The sequence below is a fragment of the Haliaeetus albicilla genome, chromosome 13 (assembly GCF_947461875.1).
Source record: "Haliaeetus albicilla chromosome 13, bHalAlb1.1, whole genome shotgun sequence".
NCBI classification, from domain to species: domain Eukaryota; kingdom Metazoa; phylum Chordata; class Aves; order Accipitriformes; family Accipitridae; genus Haliaeetus; species Haliaeetus albicilla.
In genome coordinates, this window is record NC_091495.1 from 20,378,209 (window position 1) to 20,392,260 (window position 14,052).

A 14,052-nucleotide genomic window follows, 5' to 3' on the forward strand; every position below is an offset into this window, starting at 1 on the left:
CCAGGCAGAGTGCTCATTCTCCTTTGATTTCCAGGCTGGCTTTATAAACTTTGGATTATAAATCCTAAGGGATGTATTTGAACAGCAGAGCAGTTCTCAGAGTTCCTCGCTGTTTCAGATTGTGCCATCAAACACTGAAATGGAAGAATATTTCTTGACAGGAGCCAGTGGACATGACTTTGGGAGCAATCCTTAGAGTCATCATTGGGATAGAGCCCTGAGGATGCCAAAAAGCTATATGCTGTGTTTGGCCGAAGGCGGGATGTGGCTCAAGAGACAGCTACTCTTGAGAGTCTTGCCCATCTACCTGTCCAGCTGCAAAACTCTCATGGGAGTGAAGTTTCCCCACAAACAGCAAGAACAGTGAAAACGTGCTGCAGAACGGGGTAGTCCGAATGCATTGCAGAGAGAGGACAGGCAGTTCTGAGACTCACAAAGGGATTGCAGAGAGCAGTTCTCATCCATACTTTCCCAGAAAAACAACCCAAAGAGGTGAAAATTATTCTTATTTCAATTTAGATTAATTTTAAGACCGAGATTGACTCTGGTCCTGTACAGGATAGTTTGTATGCTACTTCTAGCAGAAAGACAAATTCCAAAGCAGCACCCATTGCAATGGTGAGCACAAACAGAAATTTGACACAAACAACCCAATTTTAGTGCTTAAAACCCAAATGGGCTAACCCTGTCAAAGAGAAAATGAGGCAGGCAGAGGTATAAACAATCTTTGTTACACAAAACACTTGCAATGGGGCTGCCCCTTCTATTTCTACCCTAAACTCTGCTCTTGAAAACTTTCATGTTGCTGCCAGATAATTTCTTACACTGAGCTCTTGCTACTCAGTTATGGATTAACTGGCTGATAGTCCCTTGTCATCAGCCAGAGAGACAGTGTTTTAAGAGAAACAGACTTGCATAATGTGGTTGCTATGATAAATGATTCCCTCAGCACCATAAAAAATATTTATGGTCCCTAAATAACAATTAAAAAAATAAATTCTTTATTTCTTCTTTCCTTTTTCCTCTCTCCTTAAAAAAAGAAAAAAAAAAAACAAAAAAACCCCAGAGAGGTCACTTTGTCTGTAACATGCTTTTCTCCCCATATTTATTTATTTATTCATTCATTCATTCTACAAGTCTTCCAAGATCTCTGATTCCTCTGCTTTGCAAAGTCTTGGTCCCCTTTGAGAAGCAAATCCTATGAACTATATTTCCCAGCATCCTCTAGCAAAATGGTAGTACATACTAGGTATGGAAACATCTTATTATCAGAACAAGTATTGACAAGGCATTTGGTCCATGAAGCTGAGTTTTGGTATGTTGCATTTAACAATTTGCTTGCTGGAGCTGCTGCAGTTATGTCATTCCACCTTTGTAATGAAGCCCAGTTTGCTGAGAGATCTACCAAGATTAGAGAATGACAGTGTTTCATGGAGCTACAAATCGTATCAAGCTGTCCTCTGCTACATCTAACAGGTGATTTTATTTACCCTGAAAGATAAACAGGGATACTCTGCCAGCCCCCAAAGTCTGTCATGCCTCAGTAACCTCACAGCATGGGTGAAAACCTACAGTACTTTGGGAAAGCCTTTCGTTTGTCCTGCAGGTCCAAGGAAACCATAGCAACTGTGAGTGTTCTGTGAATACTACAGCAGGCAATCCTGCTTATTAGTAGGTTAATATTTGTAAAATATTAACCATCAAAAAGTGGAGCAACTTAAAATTTTAATTCATAATTCCATTATGAATCTGAAAAAGGGGTATGAACAGAGTGTGTTTTTCAAATTTCTCTCTTGATATCACTTTGAGCAAAATTGTATTTTTGGCATGTTTGTTAATTGAGGCAGCTGTTTTATCTCACTGTAGGACTAGGCACCACCAAGGCTATTATGAGTGTCTTCACACTCAGATTTTGTAGAAATCTTTCCATTAATTTTGAATCTCTGGCAGCAGTCCTGCATCATTGTTTGCCATGATGATCAGGCTGCTTTTAGGAAGAAAGGTCCAGAAATCAGAATCGTCAATAACATTACAGAAACATTTAAAAAAAAAAATTAGTGTCAAAATGAACATTTTTCTGTTTATGTGATTGGAGTTTTGGGGGTTTGATGTTTGGGAGTTTTTTGTGGGTTTTTTTTTTTTTTTTTAATCCTATGTGGTATGTAGAACAAATACCTTTCTTCTGAGACAATTTCACCGAAGTCTATTTAGGGCTGTCTAAAGAAAGCCCCTTTCAGATCATTGACTAGAGTCATTACCAGCCTGACTTTTAATGGGAAGCTGCTTCTCCATCCATGAGAAAACAAGCAGCACAGCTGAAGGTTGACTTGATTTACTCTGGTAACTTCAAATCAATATGTTTATATTTATTAAAGAGGTAATTATATTAATCCATACTTCCAGTGTGCTCGAAACCAGTCCATCATTTGGATTAACCATAAATGTCTAGTCCTTGTTTGACCTTGGGTGTTGTGTAACATTCAGAGTGAGAGACCAAACTCCACTTGCCGTCCAGAAACAAAGAAAAGGATCTTTCCAGGATATTACAGTGGTTACATTGCAATATCTTTTTCTTAAAAAACAGAGATCCTTGGCATCAGCACTACTGTAGTGCTGTATAAATGGAATTCACAGACAATGCTACAGTGCTATATGAATGGAGCTGTGGTGTGCAAGGGCTTCATCAGAACTCAGTCCATCCATGCAATCTAAATGGCTTTGCCACTGATCATCAGCTCACATCAAAGCTAGTACAAAATCTTTAATTCTAAAAGGAAATTAGTGGGTTGTTGGAGTTCCCTTGTCAGAAGCATGAATATTTTCCAGTCAAACCTTTTTTTGTGCTGCCTATGGGAACTGTGGACAAACTGTTATTTTCAACTGCTAAGAATTTGAATATATTTGATCATTCTCCTAACACCCAACAGCTCAGTCCTTTCCTTCCAAAGACAATATCAGTATTGGGAAAAAAGGTGTCATGAGAGTTGCCCTGGAGAACAGCCTTTATTCCACTACTGAGAAAGTATATTGCAGACAAATCCCTCTCAGCCAGCCCCGTCCACACTCCTCTCAGCCTCTGTTGGCTTTCTCTTACTCCCTTGAGGCAGGCTGCATGGACAGAAAGGGATTCGCTCTTATGTGGGCTGCCTCAGTCCTGGCATCATCTTCACACTAAAGAAACCTTAGGAGAGACACTCTGTACTAACTGCTTTGAGAAGGATGGTCTAAACAGTATGCAGAGATACCTAAGAGGAGAATAACATATTTGACCTGGCTGCAGCCCTAATTTTGTGTACAGCTGTGTTTCCAACACTGTGTCACCTCACCTCACTGTGTTGCATGGTGCAGACATGCCTGTGCTCTTTGCTAACTAGACCGGTCTTTTAAAAAAGAAAAACATAAACATGGTGTCAGATATATTTTTCCTCAAAATGTTTTTGTGGGGAAAACTTGCATTCATGTGAATTGGAAGTTAAACACTACCACGAACCACAATAATATTATGCATACTTCCAGGCCTGTTTCCCATGCTCAAAACCTCGAGATATGCTGCTCCCAGCCAGTGTACTTGTTGTGAATCTTCATTCATTCAAGTATGGCTACTTTGACAGTTCAAGAGAACACCACAGAAATGCTGCAATGGTAACAAAAGGCAAGATGAGGCCATCCAACCTACCTATGGCTTTGTATTCAGAGGATTCATATCCATGTGAACAGAAAGAAAGTGTCTGGTACTGAAGCAGGGAATCTAGGATAACTGATGAAGATGGCCAAAACATATTGCCTCCTCCAGCAGTCAGTGGAATTAAATAATTCCATAACAAAGTGCAACCCAAATAACAAGGCAAGCCACCTGTAACTGTACCACAACCTCTGCAGTTCTGCAAAGACCTTACTAGGTCAAAACACTAACACTGGCAAACACCCCAAAATGAAGCCCCCACCCTCTTATGCCCCCTTTTCCAACTATTCTGCCTTCCTCAAAATAGCATCTTTTACCCAACTCACCACCCAAGTCTTCAATTTTATTAGCACAGCTGCCTTCACTCCTAACCAGAGGGCAGGATAAGCCTATAGTTACTGTACACTAAACAGAAACACCTGCGACTCTCTCTTTTTCATATACATTCATATATATACATATATTAGTTATTATTTCTTTTCTTCAGACCACTAAGTCCCATGTTCTGCAAAGGAAAATAAATCCCCATCCATACATTCTCTCCCACACCCCCCACATGGCCTTGACAGACAAGCACAGACGGTGTAGCAAATATTTCACTTTATTTTAAAGAAAATGAGAAAGAGGGAGAAAGAATTCTTGTGGCATTCCAGAGGTCCCTGGATACTCATTCCAAATGCCAGAGCTGGGCCCTGGTTGAGTTTCAGTCTAAAAGAGAACCTGGGTTTCTAGGCAGCCATCCAAACTCAATACAAACACTTTTTTTTTTTCTAAATCAGTTTAAAAAAAATTAAGACCTAAAGAGAAAGGGGGGGGGGGGGAGAGAGAAGGAAGAGAAAGGAGTGGAGCGGAAGGAGAGGCAACCAAGGTAGCAGAAAATGAGTGCAACAGGAAGAATCCAAGTCCCCTGGTTTTATTGCCAATGTGGAGTTTTATCACCAAGAGACAGAGTTGCAAACATGCAAGGAGAAGGGCAGCTTCCCTCGTGGCCATGAACAAATGGTGAGGAGAATCAGGCCACCTTTCTCTCCTTGGTGACAGCTCCTGCCATGGTAGAGGAGGCTGGTTTTGGAGCTGGTTCTCACCACGTTTTGCTCACATTGGCTCTGGCCATCCTTTTCTCTGACGTGCAAGTGAGGGCAGCTCTGGCACACCAGTCCTGGAGATGCCCAGGTCTGGCTTACTTATTCAGTGCCACTACAGCTTTGCCTAACTGACAGCATGCCCAGTTCTACTGCAGCTCAATCTAACCAGTACCTTGGTCATCACAGGAGATATGCTGCACTGCTGGAGAACTGGGGAGACTCCCTGAGGACAGTTACTGACTCCTACTGAGCTCAGCCCATGGAAAGCCACAATGTCACTTGCTTCTGTCACCTTGCACTTCAACACTGTCATACTTTGAATGTAAATTAATTGCTGAGAGTACTGCAATTTCTTACCTCACTCAGCTTAGCCCAGTTGAAGGATTTCAGTGGGTGTGAAGGCTGTGGGATAGATTTCTTCTTCAGGCTGGTGCCACTGCTGCTGAAGGTGGTTGTTGAAGGGGATGGCATTCCCATGCTGAAGAAAGGTGGTGCTCCTGGTGGGGGAGGAGGTCCTCCTGGAGGAGGTGGTGGAGCAGGAGGAGGGGGACAGCTGGAGAAAGGCAGAGGAGGTGGCAACGGAGGCAAATTCTCAGACATGTGAGAAGAGGACAAAGCTAATGGGCTGCCTGGAGGGGGTGGGGGTGGGAAGGAAATGCTGCCCCCTTGCTGGAAAATAAAAAACACACAGGAAAAGAAGGCAAACAGTTTAAATGGCACAATAACTCCATGTTGCCAGCTGATGTGATTTTATTATAAGCCTCAAAATACTTGATGTTTTCTTTAAAGCCTCCTGCACTCAAAGTCATGCAATAAAGGGAGGAATCTCAGCTTTCATTTAAGAGAAAGTTTCAAGCCCTTGAAGTTGTGGAGAAAAGCTTGGAAAAAGGAACCATAAATGGCTCAGAAAAACAGAAAGCTAGTAAAAGAAGCCAAAATGTATTATTTTCTCCTTATGTATGAAAAAAAGAGAAAAGTTCAATCTTATGAACTTTTGAACTCCTGGGTTTTAAACCTCAGGGTTTGAAATACTGAATACCTGTCATTAGGCCCCACTAATGCAAAGTAGGAGAGGGGAGGAGGGAATTAATCTGCTTTCTGCAGTGTCTGACTTCTCAGGGCTGTGTCCTGGCAAGTTGAGGCTCAGGCACTCTGCCAGGACAGAAGGAGCACCAAGCAGTAGGAAACAGCTGCAAACGTCACTTCTGCAGAGCTCCCAGGCAGTACAGATGCTCTTGAAGCATGACAGGAATACTGTTTGTTCACTAAATTTGCTTTCACATCTGGGAGCTTCTCTCTATTCCACTGAAATAACAAGGAGGGCCACCCCACTCAGCAGTAAAAATTATGGCTGGAGAAGGACATGTGTGCCTCAGCAGCTCCTGCAAGGAAGGTGGCTGAGGAGAAGGAATGGAGCAGCCCATGCATTATCCATTCTATACCACAGCTCAGGGATTTTGGTCTCAGCTAAAAGCTGAGCAGCTTCTAAGTATTCATCTTTGTAGCTAGCTAGGCAGACTCTCTCTGTACAGACCATAGAAAGTGTTTCACTCATAATGTGCTTTTGTTCATCATTCACTAGTTAGCAGGCTTTAAACAAGGATAGGAAGAGTCCCAGTCTCATACCGAGAACTCATTAAGTTGAGCCACCAGGTCGTTCATCTGGTCCCGGGTCTGGCGCAGCTCTAAGGATTCCTTCTGCAGCTTGTCCTTCATTTTGTTCAGTGTCTTCATCATTTCATCTTTCTCCTGGGTCTTTGTCTCACATTCCCGCTCCTTCTTCTCTAGCCTGCTCATTAGCTCAGCATGATCTAGGGAGAACAGGTAAGTGGGGCTGATGAAGTAAAGCTCATGAACAGTCCCTGAAGAGATGCAGGTTATGCTGAAACAAAGTTGACAAATCTGTCCGTTCAACTGGGGATGTATAATCCCCAGATATTTCCCAGAGTAGGAAAAAGAAAGCAGAATCTGACTGTCTTGACAGTGATCTTCAGTGATCAAGACAGCAATGCCCAAGTTTCACTTAGACTGTAAATCACTTCATGTGAGGACTGAGGGAAGCCCCATCCTATGAAACACATAAACTGATCACCATGAGACAAAATGTACTGGAGGGAGCAAAGCAGGGTTTGTCCGCAAAAGGAAAAGTTGTGCCCACCTCTGCTTCTCACTGCTCTGTGACCGAGTCAGGATTAGACTTGCTCCCTCTTTTGCCTCCCCAAGCACAGAGGATGCACTCACCTTTCCGAAACTTCTCTGCCTGGTCCTTCCACTGCTTGACTTCATTTTCATTCACCAGCCTGAAAGATGAAATCAGGTAATTTAAACTTGTTCTGAGCTACCCAGGCTGAAAGGCAAGAGGCCAATATGTGTAGTGATCAGCAAAAGGCAACCTGGTGAATTTACATGTTTATACAGAATCATACCGTTGGTCAGTCTGGTTCCAGATCCTGATCCTTACTGTAGCCAACAGTTAATATAAATATGATGGCTTATTGCTCAAAGTCCTGAAAAGGGATAAAGGAATGCCTGGGGGAAAAATCCTGCTATGTTCCTGTCTTCAGGTAATGCTGTTAAGTGCCAAGTCTACTTATTTTCAAAGACAGAAGTCATCACTAAAATAATCATAGCTGCTGTGGGTTACAAATTACGCCACCCTTGATATGAGACCAGATTGCCATCTTTTTTTCTACTTTCTGTGGTTCTATTTTTTTCTTTCTTACAAGGAGGGAGAATGCTTATGTATTGGGTAATATATCAGTAACAAGGTAATGCACATATTTCATACTGGCACAGCTATTTCCTACTAGACTTAAAATATGCAGGGCATGCTGGGGATTGATTAGATATGCAAAATGAGGAGTAGCTATGAAAGTAGAAAGGGAAGATCAGGTACGAGGTCTACTATGAAGTCTGATATCCAGACAGACAGAAAGAGATCAACACCAGTGTATTTTTCCATGATAAGAAATCAGTTTTGATTTTGGCTCATGCCTGTAACAGGAGGGACTGTAAGATTTTTAGTACAGTAGAATTTGGTTTCATATAAGGATTATGTTCTATAAAATGCTTTTTTCAATGGATAATTCAGAAATTTAATGGGCCATGAATTACCTGCAGAGACAGATGAATGCAATGAAGAGTCCAAAAGTTTGGCTAAAAAAGGACTGAAAACAGGGAAGTTGAGATGAGAGCCAGCTCATGTAGCTAGACTTCTCAAATGGTGCATCCTATGGGAAAAAATAACAGTAGTGCTCTCAGCCAAGTCTGTGGGTGAGAGCATGCAGACATTTTATGAAGAGGTGAAAGGTTTTGTGTGCTAGGTGGGGGCTGCTTTCCACTATTTGAAATCTTTCTAAACTATGTGCTCATTAGTGAGGAATGAGATCTAAGTAGAGATGACCATATTTTTTTTTTTTTAAATCAGTGAAAGCTTTCATCAATATTCTGAATGAAAAAGGCACATGAGGAAGCCTTGTTATAATATCATGGGTATTTCTGCTCTTCTAACCAGCTTAATATTTAATAGAAATCAGAAGCCAAAGGCAAGGACTTTGCTAGAAAATACTGTCTGGGTAAGATGTCATTAGAAGGAAACTATTTAGAAGACTAACAAGACAATGAGAAGCTGTAAAGTAAAATCAGAAAGTCCTCAGATACGATATTTTATTGTAAAGCACCTGCATACTTATCATATACTTATACCTGCATAACAGAAATAAACAATAATAATGCTGCTTACATTTTAATAATATTTTTGACATTGAAGTTTTCCAATGGAGCTATATCTGGATCATCTCCTCGTTCATCCTGAAGAACCATTTGTTGGAGTATTCTGTCCAACAGCTGCCACTGCTGGAAGTTTCCTCCACTCCTCTTATCTATATGGAAAAAGACCAGTCCATGAGAACTTCCATTTCCATGTCAAAGTGCACAGACCTGCCAACAGACTAGCATTCCTTCCTTTCCACCTTCCGTGTCAATCTTGTATGTAGTAAGTTATAGAACACAAGGCCTAACCCCGAAGTGTTGCTAGCAGATTATTTACAAACACCTGGCATATTGGAACAGCACATAACAGGCATGGGCAACTGTGCCTGATATGCACATTCAGGCTGTGCAACCCTTTTGACAGATTAGCCTAACTTGCACTTTAAATGCCTACAGAAATGATTCCTTTGTGATAGCTGTTACTTAGTATTTTCCAGGGCTTGGTTTGGGGATTTTTTTTGGTACCTAGGTAACATTGTGACCAGGCACTGTATAAACAATCAGATCTTCTATCTGTGTGCTCAGTTATCTACAGGTCAGTGAAACTCAACTGGCATGAAAAATTCATACAAACATGACCAAAAAGTGGGAGGAGAAAGAACAGAAATTAAACCAAAAGGACTGATCCCATGGATATCAAACAGAAGAGCTAGAGCAACATGAAGTTCATCTCAGCTCCCTGGGTTACATAACCTAGACCTTTAGATTCTTTAAAACTGCTCCAGTACAATCCTGTCCTGGCCTAGCAGGATTTAGCCCTTCTTGCACCAAAAATGCAGGTCAATATCTAAAGTTAAAGTACTGTCTTAAAAAGTAATATCAAGGAGACCACTGGGACAAACAACTGCTTGAATTTGTGCACAGCAGTACTTGAATGTCATGAGTGCCTGAAAACATACCGCATTACTTTCTGAAAAAGCATACCACAGTACATCTCCCTCATGTTCCCTTCTCAGTTTGACTGCTCAAGTATGGCTGAAAGTAATGAAGACCAGCACCTTATACCTAACAGGATTAAGGCAGGCAGTTCTTTAGTGATCTTGCTATGCCTTTGGTCATCTGCTACACTCTGGAGCATAAATGATTTATTTTGTTACAGTTAACAAGAAGATTGCTATCACTTCTCTTGAAAATAAATGCCAATGTTATTTTTCAGTTTGAGTTCAGGAGCTCTCCACTGATGCATTGCCATGAGATAGCAGCCTCAAAACTTACCATGGAATTTCCCAGTGACAGAACAGCTTTCAGTACTGTATTGTTTCACCAGAAAAATTCCTCAGTGCATTTTGTTAATATTGAAAATGGTATCTATTTCTGGGAATTCCATGATCTAGAGCACAAGGACTCTTTTTTAAAACTTCTAATTTAAAATCATTAAAAGCTCTGTCAGTGACTAAATGGAATGTCTCAGCTACTTAATTTTATTTGCAAGTGCAGAGAGGTCAAGCTGCTGCTTTAAGTATTGCAACAAAAATCTGCTGGATGGAGTCAGAGTAAGATACCAAGTTCCTTAGCCACTGCCAAGTTCTGAATGGAAGACAAGGGCAGTGTGTCCTGGTATCTGTGACCCTGTACCTACACCAAAGCTTCACCCAGTTCTTCAATACCCCTTGCTCTGGGAGACTGTGATATACTCACATGGCATCTGCAAGCAGTGCTGGAGGATGGATAACAAATAGGGATAGGCATCTGTGTGCTTCAATCTCTTCTTGATCAACTCAAACATCTGAGAGGCACTTTTTGTATCAATGTGGATCTGAAGTGGGAGAAGGTAAGGAAAGAACAAGTAAGAGAAAAAACATGCACAGTGAAAGCCTGACTAACAGTGAAAGATCTGATCAACACAGAGACAGGAAAATTTCCAGCAACTAGACCTCTGAAGAGTCTCCTGCAGTGTCCAGCTGTAAGTTCCAGTGAGGACCAGGCACATGGGTCTTTGAACCAGCATTGCCATCCCCACTCCAGTATGGAAGAGATCCACAAAGGAAAGGGCTAGAAAGGTGGAAGGCATGCAAAACCACCAAGAGCTGTTCTGGAGCAAGTAAAACATTAGGGTCCTCGAAAGTGGTAGCACAAATAGTAGAAGCTAAGCAGGAAAGGGCTTGTTGTTCTGTATTGGTGTGCGGCAAGAGCTGGGCATAAAGAAAGAGGAAACCATAACTATTCTGGATCCTACAGCCTCTTACTGTTGCTGGAGGCTGTGGAAACTGTCCTTTTTTATGCTTATCTTTAAAATTCACCCAATCTAAAATACCAATCCTCTCTACAGGCTCTGAGGTGACAGTCTTCAGGACAGATTTCTGTAATTTTGGGAAAAGTATCATAGAAGAGCCCAAGCTTCACCCATAGTCCTGTAAAGGTGTTGTCTGAAACTAGAATGCATCTGGATGATCAGGTCTGAGAACATGAGAGCAGGGTTGAGAACCTCCTCTACTCCTGAACCTTCAGCGAAACAAAAGAATTAAGTCTTTGTCAAAGATACTTGGCAGAAGCCTTGTCTGTGATCATTGTTTTCATTGCTCACACATCACAGACCCCCACTTGCTAACTGAGAAACAATGAAAACAAGAGCACCAGCAACTCTCAGCACCGAAGTCAATCATTGTTTTCAGGGAACACAAAGAGAAATTGCACCAAGCATCCAAAGTGGATGTTCAGCTTCGGCAAGTTTAGGTACTCCAGAGAAAAACCTACCAGGTCAAACCGCTTGGCAAGTTCCAGGTCATCTTCATTTCTGACCATCTCAAAGAAATCTAAGTGCCTAAGAGAAAACAAAAAAACCAAAACAAACAAAACCTGCCAAAGTTCATGGCATAATTCAGACATAAACTAAGCATGTCACTAATGAAGCAGCAACACCTTTTTTTCAGCTAGAATGCTTGGAAATTGGCAAGCCTTTCTTACATGAAGTGCTGGGATAGGTAAGCAAGGCAACTCATGGAAAAAAGAATGGCTGGCTAAGGTGCACATGCTCTTTAATCCTTGTGCTAAGTCACTGTGTTGAGGTAAGGCTGCCAAAAATAAACATGAAATAGGAAAGAGATATTCTATTTTTTCTGAATGCAATGCCTGCAGTGATAATACACTTCTAAAAAGTCCATGCCATACTTGCTAACCAGGTATTAGACCATTAACAAGTTGTTTCTTTTGCACAGTGGAGCAGGGATGCATTCAGTGAATTAGTTAAACGGCAGAGCACACAGCTGTCTTTACATTTCCCTATTGATGAGCACAGCAGCATGCCTCTGTTGAGATCTGGGCGACCTGGTGACAGACACATTTGACCATGGCATCTGGACTTCTCTCGCATGGAGACCAGAGCACAGCAGATGATGTGGAGAAAGGCTGTGGCACATCCCCCTGTATAGACCTGGCATATAGTCTGTGTAATCCAGGCATCTGGGATCCTCTCAAACCTCTGTTATCATTCTCATCATTGTAATTTGTAAAATCCAAAAGTGCCCCTAAGCCCCTCCTAAATACTCCTGGTTACTGACCAAAGGAACAGGGATTGCCTATAGGACAGATTCTCTTCTTGGTTATAATGTTGTAGATCAAAAGTAACATTACTGGTTCCAGCTCTGCAGCAAACTGTAGACACATACAACTGCATGCAATCATTCCCTGTGACATTAATACACAGGTATATGCCTCCACCTGCCCAAAGATGTGAGGCCACTCTTTATGACAGACAGCCGGTGCTAACCTGGTGCTTATGCAGAATCTCAGGCACACTACATTTGCCCCCAAGCATAGTTCTATCACCCTACAGCAGCTCCTGACAGTGGATGTTTGAGAAAACGGAGCCTTGAAAGCTTGATAGGCCTGATCCACAGGTTTTTCACAATGTGCTTTGGCAAACTTGACACTTCTATCTAAGAAATCCCAGGTATCAGATACCTACAAATCAGCCCGGCTCTGTAGGAAGGGTCTTGGAGTAGCAGACAATAAGGGATAGCAGCAGATCAGCAGGTCAATGCCTCTCCACAAAGCTTAATGTGGTCACAGGACAAGGTAGACTCCCAGGGCTGCCTGCTCTTACACCTTAAAATGCTTCATTTTGTTAAGCAAATGGATTTCACCAGGCTCCTCATTGGTTCATCAGTCTTTTAGCTTCTTGAAGTGTCTCAGTCAAATTGTTCAGATTGTTTACTCCAAATTTATTTCAGCAAGTGGCTTTGTGAAGGGTTTAATTTAAGGTCCTTAGCAGCTTCAATTACTGTGGCAAAAATATGGAATTGCTGGTAGAGAAAGCATTTATTATCTGCATAACTTTTAACACAGTAATTTGAAGGTGCCATTCAGTGTTACATTTTGTGCAGTAGCAGGGCTGTTTGAAGATGCTCCTCATTCTTCTCTCTTGCACCCTTGGCATCTCTACCCCTTCATCCACCACAGGTGCCTCTTCTCTCATAGTTGTGCCAGTGCCGCTGTTTGGGAGGGTGTAGTACAAGCTAGATCACAAAAAAGACTGAGCTTAAAGAAAAAGCTTGGAAACTCAGAACCTGTGCTTTGACCACATATAGTCAGTCTCAATGAAGTCAATGAACTACTAGCTTTCCTCCCTCCCACCAGGACAAGCTTTTGTTCCAGTTTTGCTACAAGAAAACAGAATTAGACCTTTTTTTTTTTTCATTCTGATTGCCATCCCCAGCTTAGAAGAAGAGCAATTCAGCAACTCTTTCCCACAGCCACTGCCAATTTAGTATGTATGTTTCCTACTTCATCTGCTGATTTTAAGAAAAAATTTCCTTTTTATCTTTAAGGGAGCCAGTTTCAGGAAGAGTCAGAGACAGCTTTGTGCTTAAATCTGAAACCCAAATAGAGTCGAGTTTCTAAGAACTTTTTCTGTTGATCAATAACTGTTCTCAGAAAACATGTCTTACCTGTCCAGTGTGGAATTCTCATGTCCTCTTAGCTTGTCAATGACAGGTTGAATTCCCAGCATTAGAAACTCGTATCGTAGGTGTAATCGGAACTCCAAGTTGTCCTTAAAAAGTGGGGGCAAACCAAGTTATTCGGTTCTAAAAGCTTTTAATCACGTTTTTTAAAAAAATGACAACTACTTAAAACCTCAGTTCTTCCCTTTTTAATGTCATCTATCCTGACACCAAACTCATAGGACGATTAATTCCAGTAAAGTGAGTAAAAAAAAATTAACACCTTTGCCTCTGTTTCAATTAAAAATACAATCCTTATTTACCTACAGTGAGTGCTCCATGTCCAGTTAGGACAGCACACTCCATATTGTTCCATAAAGAACAAAAGTTATTAGTGTTTGTTCTGCTAGTCCATTAGAGGTCTACCTCCTGCTTACAGATGAACAGTACTACAGTCTTCCTCCTAGTTTTTATGTTTATTTGTCATAAAATCACTATATACTCTGGCAAACTTGACACCTATTCAATGGGATATTACAGGACTGCCGGAGATCGAGACAAATACATTGCCAGACAGAGCTCTTACAAGCTTGTTGTCTGTTGTGGTTTAACCAAAAATAGAAAAGCCAATGTA

The 14,052-nt window shown here is 41.5% G+C and overlaps 1 protein-coding gene across 4 annotated transcripts in view; it reads right to left on the reverse strand.

Moving 5' to 3' along the window:
- Window positions 1-14,052, reverse strand: part of DAAM2 (dishevelled associated activator of morphogenesis 2) — a 208,746-nt gene that overhangs the window by 45,872 nt on the left and 148,822 nt on the right. For all 4 annotated transcript variants that reach the window (XM_069800362.1, XM_069800363.1, XM_069800361.1 and 1 more), the window contains 7 exons: window positions 13,425-13,528; window positions 11,233-11,299; window positions 10,177-10,294; window positions 8,510-8,648; window positions 7,009-7,067; window positions 6,394-6,578; window positions 5,125-5,436 (listed from right to left, as the gene is read on the reverse strand). In XM_069800362.1, coding sequence (XP_069656463.1) covers window positions 5,125-5,436; window positions 6,394-6,578; window positions 7,009-7,067; window positions 8,510-8,648; window positions 10,177-10,294; window positions 11,233-11,299; window positions 13,425-13,528 — 984 coding nt within the window. The remainder of the gene's footprint in view (window positions 1-5,124; window positions 5,437-6,393; window positions 6,579-7,008; window positions 7,068-8,509; window positions 8,649-10,176; window positions 10,295-11,232; window positions 11,300-13,424; window positions 13,529-14,052) is intronic.